The sequence below is a fragment of the Rhinoderma darwinii genome, chromosome 4, assembly GCF_050947455.1.
Source record: "Rhinoderma darwinii isolate aRhiDar2 chromosome 4, aRhiDar2.hap1, whole genome shotgun sequence".
Classification (NCBI taxonomy): domain Eukaryota; kingdom Metazoa; phylum Chordata; class Amphibia; order Anura; family Rhinodermatidae; genus Rhinoderma; species Rhinoderma darwinii.
In genome coordinates, this window is record NC_134690.1 from 387,803,261 (window position 1) to 387,824,936 (window position 21,676).

At 43.6% G+C, this 21,676-nt stretch overlaps 1 protein-coding gene across 1 annotated transcript in view; it reads right to left on the reverse strand.

Moving 5' to 3' along the window:
• KCNH1 (potassium voltage-gated channel subfamily H member 1) overlaps positions 1–21,676 on the reverse strand; it is a 235,158-nt gene that overhangs the window by 192,013 nt on the left and 21,469 nt on the right. Inside the window, exons 3-6 of the mRNA XM_075863274.1 lie at positions 20,362–20,485; positions 18,506–18,612; positions 15,308–15,436; positions 10,732–10,850 (exon numbers count right to left, since the gene is read on the reverse strand). Coding sequence (XP_075719389.1) covers positions 10,732–10,850; positions 15,308–15,436; positions 18,506–18,612; positions 20,362–20,485 — 479 coding nt within the window. The remainder of the gene's footprint in view (positions 1–10,731; positions 10,851–15,307; positions 15,437–18,505; positions 18,613–20,361; positions 20,486–21,676) is intronic.

Sequence of the window (21,676 nt, forward strand, 5' to 3'; positions counted from 1 at the left end):
CGACACGGGCCCCCTCATGCCGCGGGCCCCGTAGCAGCCGCTACGGCTGCTACGGCGGTAGTTACGCCACTGCTGTGAATGCTATGTGTGGGGAAAGGGATTCATTATTAATTTTCCTTGGGGAGGGGGAACTTAACTGTTCGGCTGAGTTCACACAGGGCGGCTGTAAAAACACGCAGCGTATCTGCCCTATGCACCGCAGGGAATTCTGGCCGAAAATCCACATCAAACTGATACAGTTTTTCGCCCGGAATGTCCACTGCGGAAACGGCAACATTTAGCCGGCCTGCCAGCAGTCACATGGGATGAAACGTCATCCCAGGAGGCCGCGCTGGAGAGAGGAAGAAACCCAGACTCCTGTGTAACTATAAGATTTAAACCCCAAAAAATTCTGAGTTGCATTTTTTTTAAATTCAATGGAAAAAACCCTCAACAAATAAGCAGCCATTCCGCAAATACAATTGACATGCTGCGGAATAAAATGAAGCACCGCAAGTCGTTTTTACCGCTCAGCATTTACGCAGCGTGTGGATGACATTTGTTCTATCTCATCCACTCTGCTGCTACTGTATTTGCTGCGGATTTTTTGCAATGAATTCCGTTGCGGAAAAACTGCAGTATTTACGCTACGTGTGAACTGATCCTAAGTGTTCGGTCCGTGATATACGGACTGCATGTCGGCCGCATTTCCCGGACCGAACATAGCGCAGGGAGCCGGGCTCCTAGCATCATAGTTATGTACGATGCCAGGTGTCCCTGCCTCCCCTGTCCCGTGCTGAAAACATGATTACAGTACGGGACAGTTTTCCCGCAGCGAGGCAGGGACTCCTGGCAACGTACATAACTATGATGCTAGGAGCCCGGCTCCCTGCAGTGTGTTCGGTCTGGGAAATGCGGCCGGGATACGGTCAAACATATCAGGGGATTCTGTTTAAAGGCTATGTAAGGCCTCATGCACACGACCATAGCCATGTGAACGGCCGTGATTTTCGGGTCGGACGGCCGCAGAGTGTCCCCCGCGGGCCGTGCACATGGTCGCGTGCATTCATTTCTATGAGCCTGGACCGCAGAACACGGCCGTAATAAGACTTGCCCGTTCTTTCTTTGGTGCGGGCTCCTGGGCCATGTATGGACTGTGTGCATGGGCCCATAGAAATGAATGCGGCCGCAATTCTCCAGTGAATTTTCTAGGGAATTGCGGCCGCAAAAGCACGTTCGTGTGCATGGGTTCTAAACCTTTGAAAACTTTTTTTTTTTAAAAAAATGTCTATCAGTGTGTTTGGTGCAACTGTGCAATTACATTTTATTAAAAATTATTTTTGCTATTTGAAATACAGCTGCTTTACATCCTGTATACGGAGCAGCTGTATCTAGTTCTGAGACCTGAATCCGTCAGGTCAGGGGGACTGACATGTTCAGTGATAGCGGTCGGATCAAGCTGTAATCGATCACATCTTTGTTTATAATATAGATGTGATCGGTAAGGCTGGGTTCCCACGTAGCTAAACACTGCAGCAAAGAGGATGAGATTTTGTAAATCTCATGCCCATGCTGCGGAAAAAAACCGTGGCATAAACGTTTAAATATTGACCTGCGGTGCGGAATTTAAATCATGTCCGGCCTTCTGGGATGATGTTGCATCCCATGTGACCGCTGCATCCAATCACAGGCTGCAGCATCACAAGGACTGCAACGTCATCCAGGGAGGCCAGAGCGGACGTCAGAGGAGGGGGTAAGTATGAGCGCTTTTTTGCGCAGAGGAATTTCCGTCCGAAAAACGGCACTGCGATTTTTCGAACGGAATGTCATGGGGGTTCCAGGTCGGACACGCTGCGTGATTTTTATGAAGCGTATTCGACCCGTGGGAACCTGGCCTAACAGCTCCACCCTGCGTGTCAGAGACACGCAGGATCCGCTGTCTCTGAACCCGTCAGTCCCGCTGACCTGAAGGATACAGGTTTCAGCGCACGATACAGCTGCTCTGTATACAGGATATAAAGCAGTTGTATCTCAAAAAGTACAAATTATTTTGAATAAAATGTAATTGCAAAGTTGCACAAAACACACTGATACACATTTTTATTTTTAAAAAAAGTTTTCAAAGGTGTAGCGGCTGTAGCCTTTAAATAATTTTTGTGTGGGAGGGGGGATTTGACTGTAAAGCCCCATGCACACGAACGTGTTTTTGCGTCCGCAATTCCCCCGAAAATCCACGCGAGAATTGCGGACCCATTCATTTCTATGGGCCCATACACACTATCCGTGTTTTCACGGGTCCCCGCATGTCCGCAAATTCGTGCCGCACAAACTCAGGACATGTCTTATTACGGCCCGCAAATTCGATGCAGACATGCCCATAGAAGTCAATGGGTCCGTGGAAAATGCGGGTACACCTCCGTGTGTCAACCGCAGTTTGCGGATTTGCGGAAGTGTTGCTAGGCGACGACCGGGAATGAGTTCTGTCGTCATCCTGTTTTACCTAGGCTTTTTTTTTTTATCCGCATTTTGCAGATTACATACGGATGAACTGCGGATTACATACGGATGAACTGCGGAGGACATTTCACGGAACACGGTCCTGGAATTTGCGGACCAGAAAAACACTACGGTCGTGTGCATGAGGCCTTAATGCCATGTGTGTTGGAAATTATTTAGCATATATTCACAGGTTACGGTGATATTGCGTTTTTGGTTTTTTTGCAGAGATATTCGCAAAACCATGGCAAATGACTATGCGCTATTGATTCCGTCAAAACAACGGAAACCTTATAGAACGAAGACAAACGGAAACCATTTGCAACTGATGCGTTACCATTGAAATCAATGGTAATGCAAATGGAAAGCTATGGTTTCCATTTGTTTCAGTTTGGTTTCCATTCATGGGTTCCCCTGACGGAAAAGTCAGAAGGAACCCATGATCGGAGTCCCGACGCAGGTGAATGAAGCCTAACATATATGGACATAAGGAACAGCCCCAGAGTCCCTGGGCAGAGCGCTAGTAGAAGATCTGCCCGGGGACTCCAGCCCTGGGAAAGCTGCACTCCCCGGGCGACGTATCCCACTCAGTGGCGGATTAAGAAGACCATGGGCCCTGGGCTGTTACCCAAACTTGGGCCCCCCTTCTCCACCACCACCCTGCCGCGCCGTAACTATTGCTAACACTACCTAAACACTAGTACACAAAGTAGGCACATTATGCACAAAGTACACACAGTACGCACATTATGCACAAAGTACGCACATTATGCACAAAGTACGCACATTATGCACAAAGTACGCACATTATGCACATTATGCACAAAGTACGCACAGTACACAAAGTACCACATTATGCACAAAGTACACAAAGTAGGCACATTATGCACAAAGTACGCACAGTACACAAAGTACCACATTATGCACAAAGTAAGGACATTATGCACAAAGTACACAAAGTATGCACATTATGCACAAAGTACGCACATTATGCACAAAGTACACAAAGTACGCACATTATGCACAAAGTAGGCACATTATGCACAAAGTACGCACAGTACACAAAGTACCATATTATGCACAAAGTACGCACATTATGCACAAAGTAAGGACATTATGCACAAAGTACGCACATTATGCACAAAGTACACAAAGTATGCACATTATGCACAAAGTAGGCACATTATGCACAAAGTACACAAAGTACGCACATTATGCACAAAGTAGGCACATTATGCACAAAGTACGCACATTATGCACAAAGTACACAAAGTATGCACATTATGCACAAAGTACGCACATTATGCACAAAGTACACAAAGTACGCACATTATGCACAAAGTAGGCACATTATGCACAAAGTACGCACAGTACACAAAGTACCATATTATGCACAAAGTACGCACATTATGCACAAAGTAAGGACATTATGCACAAAGTACGCACATTATGCACAAAGTACACAAAGTAGGCACATTATGCACAAAGTAGGCACATTATGCACAAAGTACGCACATTATGCACAAAGTACACAAAGTACGCACATTATGCACAAAGTATGCACAGTACACAAAGTACCACATTATGCACAAAGTACGCACATTATGCACAAAGTACACACATTATGCACAAAGTACACAAAGTACGCACATTATGCACAAAGTACCCACATTATGCACAAAGTACACAAAGTACGCACATTATGCACAAAGTAGGCACATTATGCACAAAGTACGCACATTATGCACAAAGTACGCACATTATGCACAAAGTACCACATTATGCACAAAGTACGCACATTATGCACAAAGTAGGCACATTATGCACAAAGTACGCACATTATGCACAAAGTAGGCACATTATGCACAAAGTAGGCACATTATGCACAAAGTATGCACAGTACACAAAGTACACACATTATGCACAAAGTACACAAAGTAGGCACATTATACACAAAGTATGCACATTATACACAAAGTAGGCACATTATACACAAAGTATGCATAGTACACAAAGTACACACGAGTATGCACATTATACACTAAGTAGGCACATTATACACGAGTATGCACATTATACACAAAGTACACATTGTAAACACATGAATATGGACATTAAACATACATGAATATGGACATTAAACATACATGAATATGGACATTAAACACACATGAATATGGATATTAAACACACATGCACTTACCTTTTATGTCTTCACTGCAGCTCTTCTCCTGCTCACAGCACAGAGCCCGCCGACAGTCTCCCCTCCCCCATGTCCCGACAGCTAGCAGCAGAGATGTTTAGAGCAGGGAAGGGGGGCTGGAGGGGGAGCTTCTAAAGCAGCACAGACCACGGCTGCTAAGTAGAAGCAAAGCTCCCCTCGCCTGACAGGTGCGGTCCTGGCACCGGGGCTCCCTCCGGTGCTAGCGACGCCACTGGGCATGAGGGGGTTCGGGCGGTCATAGGCTCCTTGGGCCCCCTGGCAGTCTTGGGCCCCGGGCGACCGCCCGAAACGCCCTAATGATAATCCGCCACTGATCCCACTATATGCCATACAGTGGGATACGTTTTGGCTAAATTGAACAAAATCCAGGGCATTAACTGGTCACTGCCGGCTCCATGGTTTCGTTCACTGTAATTGACATCAGCACCATAATCGGTTAACGTGTATAACGTACAAACATGAGCGCCACACTTTCTGTTGTCCGTCCCTGGTAATGACGGGGGGCCCAGACATCTTGGCTGTATGGGGCCCAGAAATTCCTGATGGCGGCCCTGCCCACTGCTACCAGTCTCTTGGAACATTCCTTCCCCGGAATTAGTCCGACCCATGCAGTCTTCGATGAACATTTAACGTCATTTCCACTATGCATATTAATTCCTTTGTCCTCAGGAGGCGTCCTTATTACATGAGAAAAACAATTGTTCCACTTGTGCATCAAACATGGCAATCATTTTGGCCATCAGGGGTGAATGTGCCGTGAGGTCTCACAAGACCCACTAGTATGGGCGTAACTATAGCGGTAGCAGCTGCTATGGGGATCACAGGCTGAGGGGGCCCAGTCAAGTGCAAGGACACTTCCATCTATCCCCTGTACTGATGTCTCCAGTTCAATCTACTATAAACTAGGTGGTGGGGGTCCATCATTGTCCTTATTATGGGGTCCGATGAATCCTATTTACTCCCCTGCCTACTAGGATGTAGACTGATCCCAAAAATAACAGCTAGATCTGACATCAATCCAATTTGTGTAGCTGAATTTAGTTAAAGCAAACCTGTCAGCAGTTTTGAAGCCTCAAAACTGCTGACAGGGTGACATAGGGGAGTGGTAGAGCTTTTTAAACGTACTTTTTTTCTCGGTAAGTGGCACTCATTGCTCTGAGTGACGGCTCTAGCGGCCAATCAGGATACCGCAAGAGTTGTCATTTAGAGGGGAGGGGCTTGCAGCATGCAGTGCAGGATCACTTGCACATCAAGTCCCGCTGCTGTTGCAATTGCGATTGACGCGCTGGGGAAATTAAACATCATTTTCTTGGTCATGCAACTTGCATGTCCAAGAATAATGGTTAGCTTAAAATTAGCGCGTACGAGCACTGCGGCCCCTTCAAAACAGCTGATCGGCGGGAGTCCCGAAAGTCGGACCCCGACCGATCAGCTAATGATGGCGTATCCTGCGGATAGGCCATCAATTTTTAGTGGCTGGAAAAACCCTTGAAGTCTTCATTACTCATTTGTTTTCAACATTGGTAGGTGTCCCAGCTCCCGAAAAACTACCGATGACTTTAACCCCTTTAAGTTCTGCATTAAATTGTATCATCGGTCTACTGCACCTTACAACAAGCCCATTGACAAGATACAATAACTTAGTAATGAATAACAGCATCTCCACTGGTGATTAATCACAGGGGCTATAATATCTCATGTACTAACAAATCTATCCACCCTCTTGTCTGTGTATCTTTCTGTAAATCCCTGCCCCCATATTAATTATACAATGACTTGTACAGTCTTTGAGATGAAGGACCATTAATAACCATCCGTTTATCTTGATCGTGGAAAGTGCCGCGCATGAACAGCAGCCTAGTCAAGTGTATCTGAGAAAGCGCTGTCTACAATGCAAATTAATTCTAATCACAAATGTCTTAAATAAAAAAAAGGACAAGTAATACAAAAAAAGGTGTCAAATCTACTCCTCAGAAGAGGGTTCCAGCTGCTGCTTACATCCCCACCTTGTTCAAATACATCTACATTACTAACTCCTGACAGTCATACACGGCACATCATTTTAAATTAAAATCCATAGCATTGAGTGGATGGAACTGCAGCCACTGGAGCGTTCAACAGAAAATAAGAAACAAAATTGAAATGTTTACGCATGTATAGTTATTTCTAATAATCCCAGCTGATATATATTCATCTGTATTACTGCTTTATTTTCATAATAGCTTCATAAGGCTTGTTGCTCTGAAGGCAACTTCACTTTATAGGCAAATTTGTTCACTATGGGGGTTGGCAATGTAATAAAAAGTCTATTTATTACAGTCAGAATTGTTGTTGTTATTAAATAGGATCTGTCAGCTCTCCTGTGTGGTGTAGTATAGAGGAGCTGTCAGCTCTCCTGTGTGGTGCAGTATAGAGGAGCTGTCAGTTCTCCTGTGTGGTGTAGTATAGAGGATCTGTCGGCTCTCCTGTGTGGTGTAGTATAGAGGATCTGTCAGCTCTCCTGTGTGGTGTAGTATAGAGGATCTGTCAGCTCTCCTGTGTGGTGTAGTATAGAGGAGATGTCAGCTCTTTTGTGTGGTGTAGTATAGAGGAGCTGTCAGCTCTCCTGTGTGGTGTAGTATAGAGGATCTGTCAGCTCTCCTGTGTGGTGTAGTATAGAGGATCTGTCAGCTATCCTGTGTGATGTAGTATAGAGGATCTGTCAGCTCTCCTGTGTGGTGTAGTATAGAGGAGCTGTCAGCTCTCCTGTGTGGTGTAGTATAGAGGAGCTGTCAGCTCTCCTGTGTGGTGTAGTATAGAGGAGCGGTCAGCTCTCCTGTGTGGTGTAGTATAGAGGAGCTGTCAGCTCTCCAGTGTGGTGTAGTATAGAGGAGCTGTCGGCTCTCCTGTGTGGTGTAGTATAGAGGATCTGTCAGCTCTCCTGTGTGGTGTAGTATAGAGGAGCTGTCAGCTCTCCTGTGTGGTGTAGTATAGAGGAGCTGTCAGCTCTCCTGTGTGGTGTAGTATAGAGGAGCTGTCAGCTCTCCTGTGTGGTGTAGTATAGAGGATCTGTCAGTTCTCCTGTGTGGTGTTGTATAGAGGATCTGTCAGCTCTCCTGTGTGGTATAGTATAGAGAGGATCTGTCAGCTCTCCTGTGTGGTGTAGTATAGAGGAGATGTCAGCTCTTTTGTGTGGTGTAGTATAGAGGAGCTGTCAGCTCTCCTGTGTGGTGTAGTATAGAGGATCTGTCAGCTCTCCTGTGTGGTGTAGTATAGAGGAGCTGTCAGCTCTCCTGTGTGGTGTAGTATAGAGGAGCTGTCAGCTCTCCTGTGTGGTGTAGTATAGAGGAGCGGTCAGCTCTCCTGTGTGGTGTAGTATAGAGGAGCTGTCAGCTCTCCAGTGTGGTGTAGTATAGAGGAGCTGTCGGCTCTCCTGTGTGGTGTAGTATAGAGGATCTGTCAGCTCTCCTGTGTGGTGTAGTATAGAGGAGCTGTCAGCTCTCCTGTGTGGTGTAGTATAGAGGAGCTGTCATGTCTCCTGTGTGGTGTAGTATAGAGGAGCTGTCAGCTCTCCTGTGTGGTGTAGTATAGAGGATCTGTCAGTTCTCCTGTGTGGTGTTGTATAGAGGATCTGTCAGCTCTCCTGTGTGGTATAGTATAGAGAGGATCTGTCAGCTCTCCTGTGTGGTGTAGTATAGAGGAGATGTCAGCTCTTCTGTGTGGTGTAGTATAGAGGAGCTGTCAGCTCTCCTGTGTGGTGTAGTATAGAGGATCTGTCAGCTCTCCTGTGTGGTGTAGTATAGTGGAGCTGTCAGCTCTCCTGTGTGGTGTAGTATAGAGGAGCTGTCAGCTCTCCTGTGTGGTGTAGTATAGAGGAGCGGTCAGCTCTCCTGTGTGGTGCAGTATAGAGGAGCTGTCATCTCTCCTGTGTGGTGTAGCATAGAGGAGCTGTCAGCTCTCCTGTGTGGTGTAGTATAGAGGATCTGTCAGCTCTCCTGTGTGGTGTAGTATAGAGGATATGTCAGTTCTCCTGTGTGGTGTAGTATAGAGGAGCTGTCAGCTCTCCTGTGTGGTGTAGTATAGAGGGTCTGTCAGCTCTCCTGTGTGATGTAGTATAGAGGAGCTGTCAGCTCTCCTGTGTGGTGTAGTATAGAGGAGCCGTCAGCTCTCCTGTGTGGTGTAGTATAGAGGAGCTGTCAGTTCTCCTGTGTGGTGTAGTATAGAGGAGCTGTCAGCTCTCCTGAGTGGTGTAGTATAAAGGAGCTGTCAGCTCTCCTGTGTGGTGTAGTACAGAGGAGCTGTCAGCTCTCCTGTGTGGTGTAGTATAGAGGATCTGTCAGCTCTCCTGTGTGGTGTAGTATAGAGGATCTGTCAGCTCTCCTGTGTGGTGTAGTATAGAGGAGCTGTCAGCTCTCCTGTGTGGTGTAGTATAGAGGATCTGTCAGCTCTCCTGTGTGGTGCAGTATAGAGGAGCTGTCAGCTCTCCTGTGTGGTGTAGTATAGAGGAGCTGTCAGCTCTCCTGTGTGGTCTAGCATAGAGGAGCTGTCAGCTCTCCTGTGTGCTGTGGTGTAGTAGAGCTTCGTTCACATCTGCGTCAGGGTCCCGTTCCTTCGGAGCTTCCGGTCAGAACGGGACCCTGACTTAAACAAACGGAAACCGTAGGTTTGCATCACCATTGATTTCAATGGTGACGGATCCGGTGCCAATGGTTTCAGTTTCTCTCAGTTGTGTAAGGGTTGTGTAGTTTTGACGGAATCAATACCGTAGTCGACTGCGCTGTTCATTCCGTCAAAACTAGGGAACCCTTAAACAACTGAGACAAACGGAAACTATTGGCACTGGAACCGTCACCATTGAAATCAATAATGATGCAAACTGAAACCTATGGTTTCCGTTTGTTTCAGTCAGGGTCCCGTTCTGACAAGAAGCTCCGACGGAACATCAGCACGGGACCCTGACGCAGATGTGAACAAAGCCTAAAATCACTTAGGTGCCCTGGTCGGCATTGACTGCGGCATCTAATGGTTTGTGCGGCGTCATCTGAAGGGTTAGCTAGCCATTGCAGCAAGATTTCAGCTGTATATTACAGATGACAACCATCGTGGATGGCGCGTGCACAGCTCCTGAGCTCATGCCATCCCCGCTACGTAATAGTACAGCTTGGTCTGGGAACTACCCATTCCCCAAGCCATACTATTAGGGTGCTCTGCGGGAAGGGAATATTTTCTCAGTTGAAACGTAGACAAAATGTACTTTATAAGGCATCTGGATTTGAGGCCTTGTTTAAAAGGATTGTCCGGTTTAGAAAACTAATTTTTATATAAACCCTATTAGGTAAGATCTGAGTTAATAGTCCAGGATCCACATCTGTAGAGAGCATTTACAAAGAGAGTCTCTGTCCTGTCCTGTATTACACAGATAACCCATTGATATCAGTGGGCGTTGTGTAATGATTAATTTCCCCTGTGGTGGCGCAGAGGGGAAATTTAACCCTTACTAACAGGTTTCCCCACTGATCGCTGGGGGTCTTTGTGATCAGCTTATTGTCAAGGGACCCTAATAACAAGTAGGGATTGTACAAAGCGGAGAGCCCCTTTAAGTACCTCCAAAACCATGGGGCTTATGATTTTTCGCTGCATTGGAGATAGTGGCAATCATACTGAAAGGTCATTACTGCAATCTAGAGACACAAACTAACCCATGATTTAGGCTTCATGCACACGACCGTGCCCGTAATTACGACCGGTAATTACGGGCATGGCCGGCCGCGGACAGCCGGACGTTTTTACGAGCCGTGCTCCCATTATAAAGTATAGGAGTACGGTCCGTAAAATAAAAAAATAGGACATGTCCTATTTTTTTCGGCAGGTTTCTACGGCACGGACACCCTCCCGTAGACATACTCGAAGGTGTCCGTCGGCCATAGAAATCAATGGGCCCGTAATTACGTTGGGGCCTTAGAGATGTCTTCAGCTTCCAATAAATTAAAGGATTACAAGACTAGTTCAGTCCATATAAAGTCTGGCCTCCATATATGTAGCTCACATATTACCTCAGCGAGCCGGGAATGCTTATGTACATTTTCCCCTTTATGGACGGTGGGAGCCAACTGCTGCAAGACCCCTCTGCTGCTTGTAAGAGCTCTTGTCAGGCGTGCTAGCTTTCCCCAACCTGAAAAAATAAAAATGACAAGCATGATATTATACAGCAATGTAATCTGCAGATCCGTCACAGATGTGAAGGGGAACTGGCGGTACGAGCCCCAGCATGGCAGCCTAGGGGGGACATCAACAAGCTGCCCGAGCCATCCGAGCCAAATGCTAGCTGACCACATTACTGGAACACCCAAGCCCTCATTGTCTATTTAAAGAGGCTCTGTTACCAGATTTTGCAACCCCTATCTCCTATTGCAGCAGATCGGCGCTGCAATGTAGATAAGAGTAACTTTTTTTTTTTTTTTTTAAACGAGCATTTTTGGCCAAGTTATGACCATTTTTATATTTATGCAAATGAGCCTTTCTTAAGTACAACTGGGCGTGTTTAAAGTTATGTACAACTGGGCGTGTATTGTGTATGTACATCTGGGCGTTTTTACTTCTTTTACTAGCTGGGCGTTGTGAATAGAAGTGTATGATGCTGACGAATCAGCATCATCCACTTCTCTTCACAACGCCCAGCTTCAGGCAGTGCATAGACACACAGCGTGTTGTCGAGAGATCACGCTGTGACATCACTCACTTCCTGCCCCAGGTCCTGCATCGTGTCGGCCACATCGGCACCAGAGGCTACAGTTGATTCTGCAGCAGCATCAGCGTTTGCAGGTAAGTAGCTACATCGACTTACCTGCAAACGCCGATGCTGCTGCAGAATCAAATGTAGCCTCTGGTGCCGATGTGTCCTCGCTCGTCCGACACGATGCAGGACCTGGGGCAGGAAGTAACGTCACAGCGTGATCTCTCGAGAACACGCTGTGTCTGCACTGCCAGAAGCTGGGTGTTAACGAAGAGAAGTGGATGATGCTGATTCGCCAGCATCATACACTTCTAGTCACAACGCCCAGCTAGTAAAAGAAGTAAAAACGCCCCGATGTACGCACATAATACACGCCCAGTTGTACATAACTTTAAACACGCCCACTTGTACTTAAGAAAGGCTCATTTGCATAAATATAAAAATGGTCATAACTTGGCCAAAAATGCTTGTTTTTAAAAAAAAAACAAACGTTACTGTTATCTACATTGCAGCGCCGATCTGCTGCAATAGGAGATAGGGGTTGCAAAATCTGGTGACAGAGCCTCTTTAAACACCCTGGCCTCCCTTAAATGTATCCTACATAGTTACTTCCATCCTATCATAACCAGTATAGCAAGTCTCCAATACTTCCCTAAGCTAAAGATAAGAAGGTAAGAAAACTGATCAGAATTTGACAAAAGTGTATAAGACACTGTATTATACTCCAGAGCTGCATTCAGGATGCTGCTGGTTGTTACTGGCAACAGTCAACAAACGTGTTGACAGACAAGCCCCTAACAACTAAACTGAGCTCCTATAATGCAGGACAGTTAGTTGTTCCTACAAAAATCAAAGGTGGATATACATTGTAAAGTGCACCATTATTGAAACAAACAAATAAATAAAAAAATACTAATTTTAGGTAAATAGAGCTTATCAAAGGCTAAAATACTGTCCTGAAAATGTGCTGCTCACACAGGTGCATGGTTCATCACAGGAGAGACTATTGATACACTGTAACATGCCATACACCTGTGTAAGCAGCATAGTATTAGGACCAGTTCTCTATCAATAAATGTTTCCATTCACTAACTGCAAACAGAAATCTTTAAAATAGTGGAAAATTGAAACAAAAAACAAATTGCATAACTTTTACATAATATAATGACTTAATTTACATGAAAGTGGGAACAGCCTTCAAATTTGTCAAATTTTATCATTTTTCAATATGGTTCTGCTTAGTTTTTAAAATTTTGCATGAAAAAAATGGAGCCGTTTATGACGTTTTTACCTCAATTTTTCACAGACATGTTTTTTTTATATCAAAATCCTAGACCTGCTTCTTTGGGAACCAGCCATCACAGTACCGCATCACTTCCGCACTTGTTCAATGGGGAGAAAATCCCCCACAAATACTAGGAATAGTCCATGCATATTTGCCAACAGTTCCACTTGCCTTGGGACTGTCCCCTGAACCGGACCAGAAAGGTGGGCGTTATGCAAATCTTAATTGAAAGTGCGTTTCTTGCAGTTTGGGGGTGTTCCCGGTAAAATGGGTGAGGCTTATATGTCTGACGACTTGTTAAATATTCACATATGTTGTTTATAAAAATCCTACATACGAACATGTAAGAAAAAAAGCAGGCCCGTCCTTTACATAATGGTGCTGAGATGTAAGCAATGAATAATTTAGTGCTGAGAAGATGATGAAGTAAGAGATGTCGCCTGGACAGCAGCGTCAGCACTGAGTCAGCGCAGCGAGGCAAATACAGTAAGTAACTCGATTTGGGAATAGTGTTGTACATAATAATTTGCGTTATATGAAAGAAGCTTTTCAGTTATTTATGATGAGGATATTTGCTGATCAAATTAGAGCCCAACCATCGCAGTAACCCTGACCCCAACTCCCCCCCATAGCTTTCCTTAATACTTTCTTAATGCAATCTTAGCACATTTTAAGAAGTGTATTGTCAATGATGGATTCACATCTCGAGAGCCTGAAATCACAAAATGGCGTCCAGTAAGATTGTGATAATCCGGTGTAAAGGTGACATGTAGCAGACCGGGCCGACACTTTATTGATACCCAAACTCTCACCACTCATGGCCGAGCGCTATATAACCAGTTATTTTTTGATCAGCACCGGTTATCCCCAACCTGTGGCTTTCCCGCTATTGCAAAACTACAACTCCCAGCATCCTCTGATAGCCTGTGGTTGTTAGGGCATACTGGGAGTTGTAGCTTTGCAACATCAGGAATGACGCAGGTTGGAAACCCCTGCCTTATAGCATACAGCTACTTCACAAAATGTTTATAATTAATGAACAGAGACTATTGTATTAACTACCACTGCATGAACTATAACCCAGCCCTATCACTACGGACCACGCTCCTTTACTGTAGGGTCACCCCTTGGCATGGGATTCCTGTGCCTAATGGAAGATCCATCCCTAAGTAAAGGAAAGTCAGTAAATACTCTTGAAAGTTTTTCACAAAAGTCATGACATTTGTTTTCCCCTCCATGGCTTTTCTATAATTCTTGGACCAAGGGGAGGAGACCAACCAGACCTGAGCCCCCTCTCTCCAAGGGCCCGTAGCAGCAGCATTGGTCTGCCTCAATGGTATGTACATCTTAGTTTCCTTCCATTTATCTTCAAGGATTCTTAGTAGACATCTAGGCCAATGATTTCATATGAACCAGTTACAAAACTGATATAGGAGGTACTTTGTGCCTCACGTCTCTATGAAATCACTGAGGATATGTCATTTAGGCCTTATTCACATGAGCGTTGAATACGTCCGTGTGACGGCCGTTGAAACCACGGCCGTCACACTGACCTATGTAGTTCAATGGGGCCGTTCATACGGTCGTTGTTTCAACAAAGCGTGTGAAGAGTCTGTAAAAAAATAGGACATGTACTATTTTTTGCGCTTCACGCATCCCTCCATAGACTCTAGTCTATGGGGGATGTGTGATAACGTATCCCGCAGGGTATAGCACGGATGCACCTCGGAGGTTTGCAACGCTTGTGTGAATCTAGCCTTAAAGCGTACGTTCTGTTAAAAAAAAAATTCTAAGAATCCAGGAAAATAAATAATTTGGTACATATTCCTCATATACTTTATAAGGCTCTTTTCACACTGCGTTGAGTGGTCTCCGTTTGACGCATATGCTGGGAAAAGCGTTACACATTACACAGAGTCTGTGACGGATGCCCTAATAGTGGCATCCGCCACCCATAGGCTGTAATGGTATCTCTTTAACGTATACATCATGAAAAGCTATTCACGTATACGTTTAACGGTTGCCTTTGATGTATGTCATATAGTGATATACGTCACCCATAGGCTACCATATATCTTTTTTTTTACTGGCACCTCTGATATAGCATAGCTAACTTTCTAGCAAAAAACACTGTATACCAGACAGATATCACTCAACGAAGGCCAAAAATCGCTGACTTGGCCTGTGTCTGTATAACAGGAGCGTGGAGGTATGTTTGACGTCTGCACTGGGAGGTTTCCTGATGCGTACGTCAAACGTGTAGCTAAAACGCAGTGTGAAAAGGGCCCCAGGCTACTTTGCTCTGTCTCTTTAGTACAGACCACCGTTCTATTGTTCCATACAGACAATCCTTGGCCGCCTGTTAGCGCCACAATAGGGGGGGGGAGTGGCTGTCTCATTATCCTCTATATGTCCTTATGAAAGATGAAAACACACATGCCTACAGCAGCCAATCAGATTCCAGCTCTCATTTTTCAGAAGCCATTTGGAGAATGACAGCTGGAATCTGATTGGTCACTATGGCCAAATGCTCCACTTTTCACTTGAATTTGTGTTGATAAATCTCGGCATTATGTCTGAATATATAACGGAACGGATGTTGAGTACGAACCTTTTGTGGAATCATCTTCAATCGGTTGTTTGAAAGCTGTGATGTCACTAAAGGTGCAAAGAAACAAAACCACTTTGTCCTGCTCATTTCGGATCGGGGCAATCTTCACAAAGAACCACACCGGCGTCCCTGAAATATGAATTCATAAATTAGGGATCTGAATGATGTTATGTTATTACATATTCACAACTTAACAGAAGAGAACCCGGTTGAGGTCAATTCATACGTGGCGGAATTTTATGCCACAGATTTGTCTGCAGCGAAACCGCCGCAAAATCTGCATGTTTTACATGGTCATGTAAGCCCGTTCTTGGGATTGGTGGGAGTCCCAGCAGTCGGACCCCCACGGATCTTAAACAGTTAAGACATCTGTCACAGCCTACGTTTAACACGTCAAATGTAGTTCAAAAACATGATGTGAACTAGACATTATATAAACAAATAGCGTTAAAAGAGCAATAAACATAATTCTTAACCCCTTAGTGACCAGCCCATTTTAGGCCCTAATGACCAAGCTATTTTATTCGTTTTTCTATAGTCGCATTCAAAGAGCTATAGCTTTTTTATTTTTTCGTCTACATAGCTGTATGAGGACTTGTTTTTTGCGGGATTAGTTGTGCTTTTTAATGGCACCATTTTTGGGTACATATAATTTTTATATTAACTTTTATTAACCTTTTTGGGGGGGATTATAAAAAAAAACGGAAATTCCGCCATTGTTCTATGCGTTTTTAAATTGACGCCATTCACTATGCGATGTAAATAACAGGTTACCTTTATTCTATGGGTCGGTACGATTACGGCGATACCACATATGTAGAGGTTTTTTTATGTTTTACGACTTTTGCACAATAAAAACACTTTTGAACTAAAATAATTTGCTTTTACATCGTCGCATTCCAAGAGCCGTAATTTTTTTATTTTTCCATCAATGTAGTGATTTTTTGGGCTTGTTTTCTGCGGGACAAGACGTAGTTTTGAATGGTACTGTTTTGGGGTGCATGGGACTTATTGATTCATTTTTATTATGACTTTTTTGGGGGGCAATGGAAAAAAATTGCAATTTCGCCATGGTTTTTTGCGTTTTTTTTTTACGGTGTTCACCTTGCGGTTTAAATTACCAATTAACTTTATTAATGGAGTCATTACGGTCGCGGCGATACCACATATGTGTACTTTTTTTTTTTTTTTTACACTTTTACTAAATAAAACCACTTTTTATGGAAAAAAATGGTTTTATTAATTTTTTTGCTGTACTTTTTATTAATAATATTTATTTCACTTTGATGACTGATTTTATTAGTCCCACTAGGGGACTTTACTGTGCGATATTCCGATCAATGCTATAATGCTCTGGTATACTTCGTATATCAGAGCATTATTGCCTGTCAGTGTAAATCTGACAGGCAATCTGTTAGGACGTGCCTCCGGCGCGTCCTAACAGGAATATGTCCAGGGCAGACCTGGGGGCTTTTATCAAGCCCCCGGCTGCCATGACACCCCATCGGAGACCCGCGATTTCATTCGCGGGCCGCCGATGGGTGACAGAGGGAGCGCACTCCCTCTGTAAACAAAGTTAAATGCCGCGGTCGCTATTGACGGCGGCATTTAACGGGTTAAACGGCCGCGATCGAAGTAAACTTCGATCGCGGGTGTTGGAGCAGGAGCTCAGCTGTCATCAGACAGCAGAGCCCCGGCTCCTGCCTGCACGGGAGACCCGTGCAGGACTTAGACTAGGCTGACGTGAAAAGGCGTAAGCCTAGCCTAAAGCCCATTAGTGAATCACGTGAAAAGGCGTATTGGTGGTCACTAAGGGGTTAAAAGGTTCTACTATGAATTATAAAACAAGAAAAAAAAAGATTCAACTTTCCAATATAATCTGCGGTAATCCATTTCCACTGGTGTCCTGCATCCCCTAGGGTCCCTCTTGTCCAACAGGTTGATATGTTGACCATAGTGACATCATATCAGGCGACCCCCAACTGCCAACAGGGGTGACATCACTATAGTCAGAACACTACTGCTTCAGACCAGTAATTGGTGTAAGATTTTGGTAACGTAAGTATATTGGAAAGTGTGTTATTTGATGCGTGGGCCGCAAAACTAATTGCCCAGATTTACTTTTCAAATTGAGACAGAATTCTGGCGTACATGCCGTGCGCCATATTTGTTAAAAGGGTATTTATAACTTAAACATCCACAGGATATGCCATAAATGACTGATAGATGTGGGTCCCAGCACTGGCTGCAAATCCCAGGCGGAGATTAGTGTCATGTGCGCGGCTTTCCTTTCTATTCAAAAGTAGAAACAGCCGAGGAAATGTGCGGCCCCCTCTCCACTAGTCCCCGCCTGGAATCGGCAGCTTGTATCCACCACACCGGGAGAAACAGGGGTCGAGTGACCCCCGTTTTCGATATAGGTGTGGGTTCTAGAGCTGCAGCCCGCATTTATCAGATATTTATGGCATATCCTGTGTCTAAGTTGGGAATACCCCTTTACATGTTTTAGAGATTTTTTTTTAACATGCTTGACAAGGGGGCATGGCTTATTCTAAAAGGGGCGGTCTAGCGGAAAGAGGTGCGGCTTACAATTTGACAAAAATGTGTTACAATTTTCGAACAACAAGCTGGCGGAAATTAAGCCAACAAATAGGCGGTATGAGGAAGAGATAAGTGTCTGGCATGATGCACCAAATTTATCATACAGCATGTACGACTCTGATAAATTTGGCACATTTTCTGGCAGCCTGGTCTAAGTTTACGCTGTCTAATACAGACACTATTAGTAAATCTGACCCAATGTTATGTTTATGTCGAGAAAACCCCTTAAAATCAAGTATATATACGCTTTATCTAGATTCCTAAAAATAGCCATTAACAGCAGTGATTTCTAACAATTCCTCAGTATAGTACACGTTCATTTCTTCTCTCCCCTCAGTAGCACAATCATTGAATACAAATAGATTAGACTGAACACGGCTTTAAACCAGCGGAAGATAATGAGCAGAGGTGATTTGGCAATTTACCAATCACGCAGAACTCATTGTTCTTTAATGATCACTGCAGAACTGAATAAAGCATCCGAAATAAAACAATGCAAGTGAATTATCTGCGGTGCAACAGTACAAAGGAGCACGAAAACAAGATACTTCATCATATGCTGGAAAATGGTGCAAGGAAAATGAAGGCGCCACTTACTGTTCTTCTTATACATTAGAATTTCAAAGGAGTTCATCTCGTAATTCTCAAACGTCTGTCTTACTTTCTCAATGGTCTCTTTGTCTGTCAACTCCCCATACATAAAACTGAAAAGAAGTAACACATATGGTAAAAAGATATGGAATTTAGCCCTCAGTATCTACACAATATCTACCTGTGTTTCGATTTACTTAAAGTTGTCTGCTTTTTTTTCTCCAGAAATAGCGCCTCTTTTGTTCATGGCTGTGTCTGATATTGCAGTTCAGATTCATTCACTTAGAGTTCGTTCACATATCCGTCAGGGCTCTACTCTGACGTTCTGTCTGAGCTTTTCGTCAGAATAGAGCCCTGACTGAAACAAACGGAAACCATAGGTTTCCGTTTCCATCACCATTGATTTCAATGGTGACGGATCTGGTACCTATGATTTCCGTTTGTCTCAGTTGTGTAAGGGTTCCGTCGTTTTGAATACCTTAGTCGACTACGTTATTCATTACGTTAAAATGACGGAAGCCTTACACAACAAGACAAATGGAAACCATTGGCACCGGATCCGTCACCATTAAAATCGGTTTCCGTTTGTTTCAGTCAGGGTCTCGTTCTAACGGGAAGTTCCGACGGAATGTTAGATTGGGACCCTGACGCAGATGTGAACGAAGCCTTAAAGAGGTTTTCTAATGATTATTATTTATCACCTATCCACAGGATAGGTGATAAATATCTGATCGGTGGTGGTCCGACCGCTGTGAGATCGGGCTTACCCTGCCGTTCCTGGGAGCCCTATAGGAATAGAGCGGTAGTGCACATGCTCGACCACCACTCCATTTTAGAGTCCAGATGGCACACCCCACAACATTTTCTAACCAGCCCACAGGCTAAGTGGGCTTGAAAGTGGCAGGTGGGCGGTTCCAGGTTATATTTTAGGATTGAAACTTTTTTTAACTATAGTGTAATGTCACATATCTACATTACATTATTATCTGTGCATATAACATAATAAATAGTATAGAATATACTGCCATATGTCCCGCTTTTCTGTGGTCTGGGGATCACTATTCATGCTTTCTGGTCCTGGAGAACACAATGATATCGAAAGGTAATATGGTTGATGAAAGTTAAAGTTCTCCGTAACCTGTTTTTATTTTCTGATTATATCTTTTTTTATTCTATTTTCTTTACATTGGTTTCAGATTATGGGGTAGCCAATTTGTCTGAGCTGCTTTAACTGCCGTTCCAGAGATTTCCTTCCTAGACACAAGAAAACTAAGTCAGAAATTGACTCATTGACTTGAATGGAAGAGTGTTGTGGGCATGCTCTGTCACGTCAGCCAGGGTAACTGTACAGGGAGAGGCAGGAGGAGGTCAGCTGCCCAGTGATGGTAATAAGAAGACTGCTGACCTTGCCCCAGTGTACAAAGCACAAGATGAAAAGTGAATGCAAGTGTTTTTAAAATAAATATATATTGACATGGGAAAATTATGCAAAACAAAAACACAAAAAAAAACACAAAACAATTGGTACATTTTTTATTATAAATTCACTATTAAATTAAGTGACTTAGGAGATAAGAATGATGTGTAAAATTGCATATGTCTGCTGGAGTTTTACTTTAATACTCTAAAGATGAGTGTCCGTGATAAGACAACCCCTTTAATATGAGAGCCACCATGCCTGGCTCTGAAAACCCCTAATAAGCAGATGGAGGAATTGCCAATTATCTCTTAGTTACGATAATGTATGTATCTATATATCTATCTATACACATATATATATATATATACAGACGTAAAATGGGCATCCGTGTTTTGTAGCATTACATTGACATGAAGTACAACGTATTATATGTTTTTCTTACCTGCATGTGCTGCTTTTTTGCATAACTTCTGCCCGGTGGTACCCTGACAACTTGCAGAACCCGTCATTGCTGTAGACAATAGGCCAGTCCACTATCTGGGCATTACCCAAGACAAAATTAGTCTCTGTTCCAAAAAGACAATAAAAAATATTTAACTGGCATAACTATAGTGTCTAGGCTGCAGTAATCTTTGCTGAACCGCTTCTGATCCGTTCTGTGACCCTTGTATTGATATAATATTACCTTTATTAGTAAAAGAATTAGTACTTTGTTGCATTCAGCTAAATCTGACCTCTCTTTTAGGCGTTTACTAGCTTCTTTATTTGTTTCACTTTCACTCGCTTCCACCAGCCACCTAAAATTTTCTATAGTTTAATAGAGCACAAACTTCAAAAAATCATCACAAATATAACATTTCAGATTTTTTTATTTTTTTTAATAAGTCCCATTTTCACTGATAACTCATTTCAGACTAGATCTTTATAGGGTAAGAGCTCTGTGTTTCTGTTACAGAGCTCCAAATCCCCTGCTTTTCTTTACACAGTCATAGAGTTATATGATAAAATCCTGGCTGTCTGCAGCCACCCTTAGAGGGAGCTCAAGAGTTTACTACATACTGATTCCCATTAAAGACAATAATAAAACAAACTGCTCCCTCTAGTGGTGGACAGTACTTTATCATTTATTTATATGGTGATATGGATATGTGAAGGGGGGATTTGCTCTGTGTTCGAAAAACAAAGCTGCGCTCCGTGCACCCTAAGTGATGATTCACTCACTATTTATCAGCATGGTTTAAAAGTCTCCCCCCTCCCTGTCTGGGATTCATTCCAATTTTTCCTAAAAACAAGCAAGAGGACCCAGCACAAATTCATCAACAGAACCTGATTTTTTTTTATGCTAGGTAGGGCTTTATTCTTGGAATAATGGGGGTCCCAGGGGTTGGATCCCCACGGACTAAAGGTTATATTCTAGCAATATGGCAGGAAAGCCCCTTTAAGATTTCATTATACAATGACTAATGGGGTTTTGCACTTTATTTAAATACAGCTTAATCATTTTATAATGAAAAGTCTGTCTGGGGTTTCAACCTCTAGATGTAAACAAGAAATTTTTTATTCATTGATAGCAAACAGAGATCTTGAAAATGGTGAGGAATTGAAACACAAAGTATATTAGAAAGTTGCTGGACTTTTCATTATCCAATGATTAAGGTTTATTTACATAAAACTAATTTAAACTGCATTTACATAAGACTAGACTGCATCTCTTCTATATTCACTGGGTAGGCAAATTAGCCCTCCTTCAGAAAGAA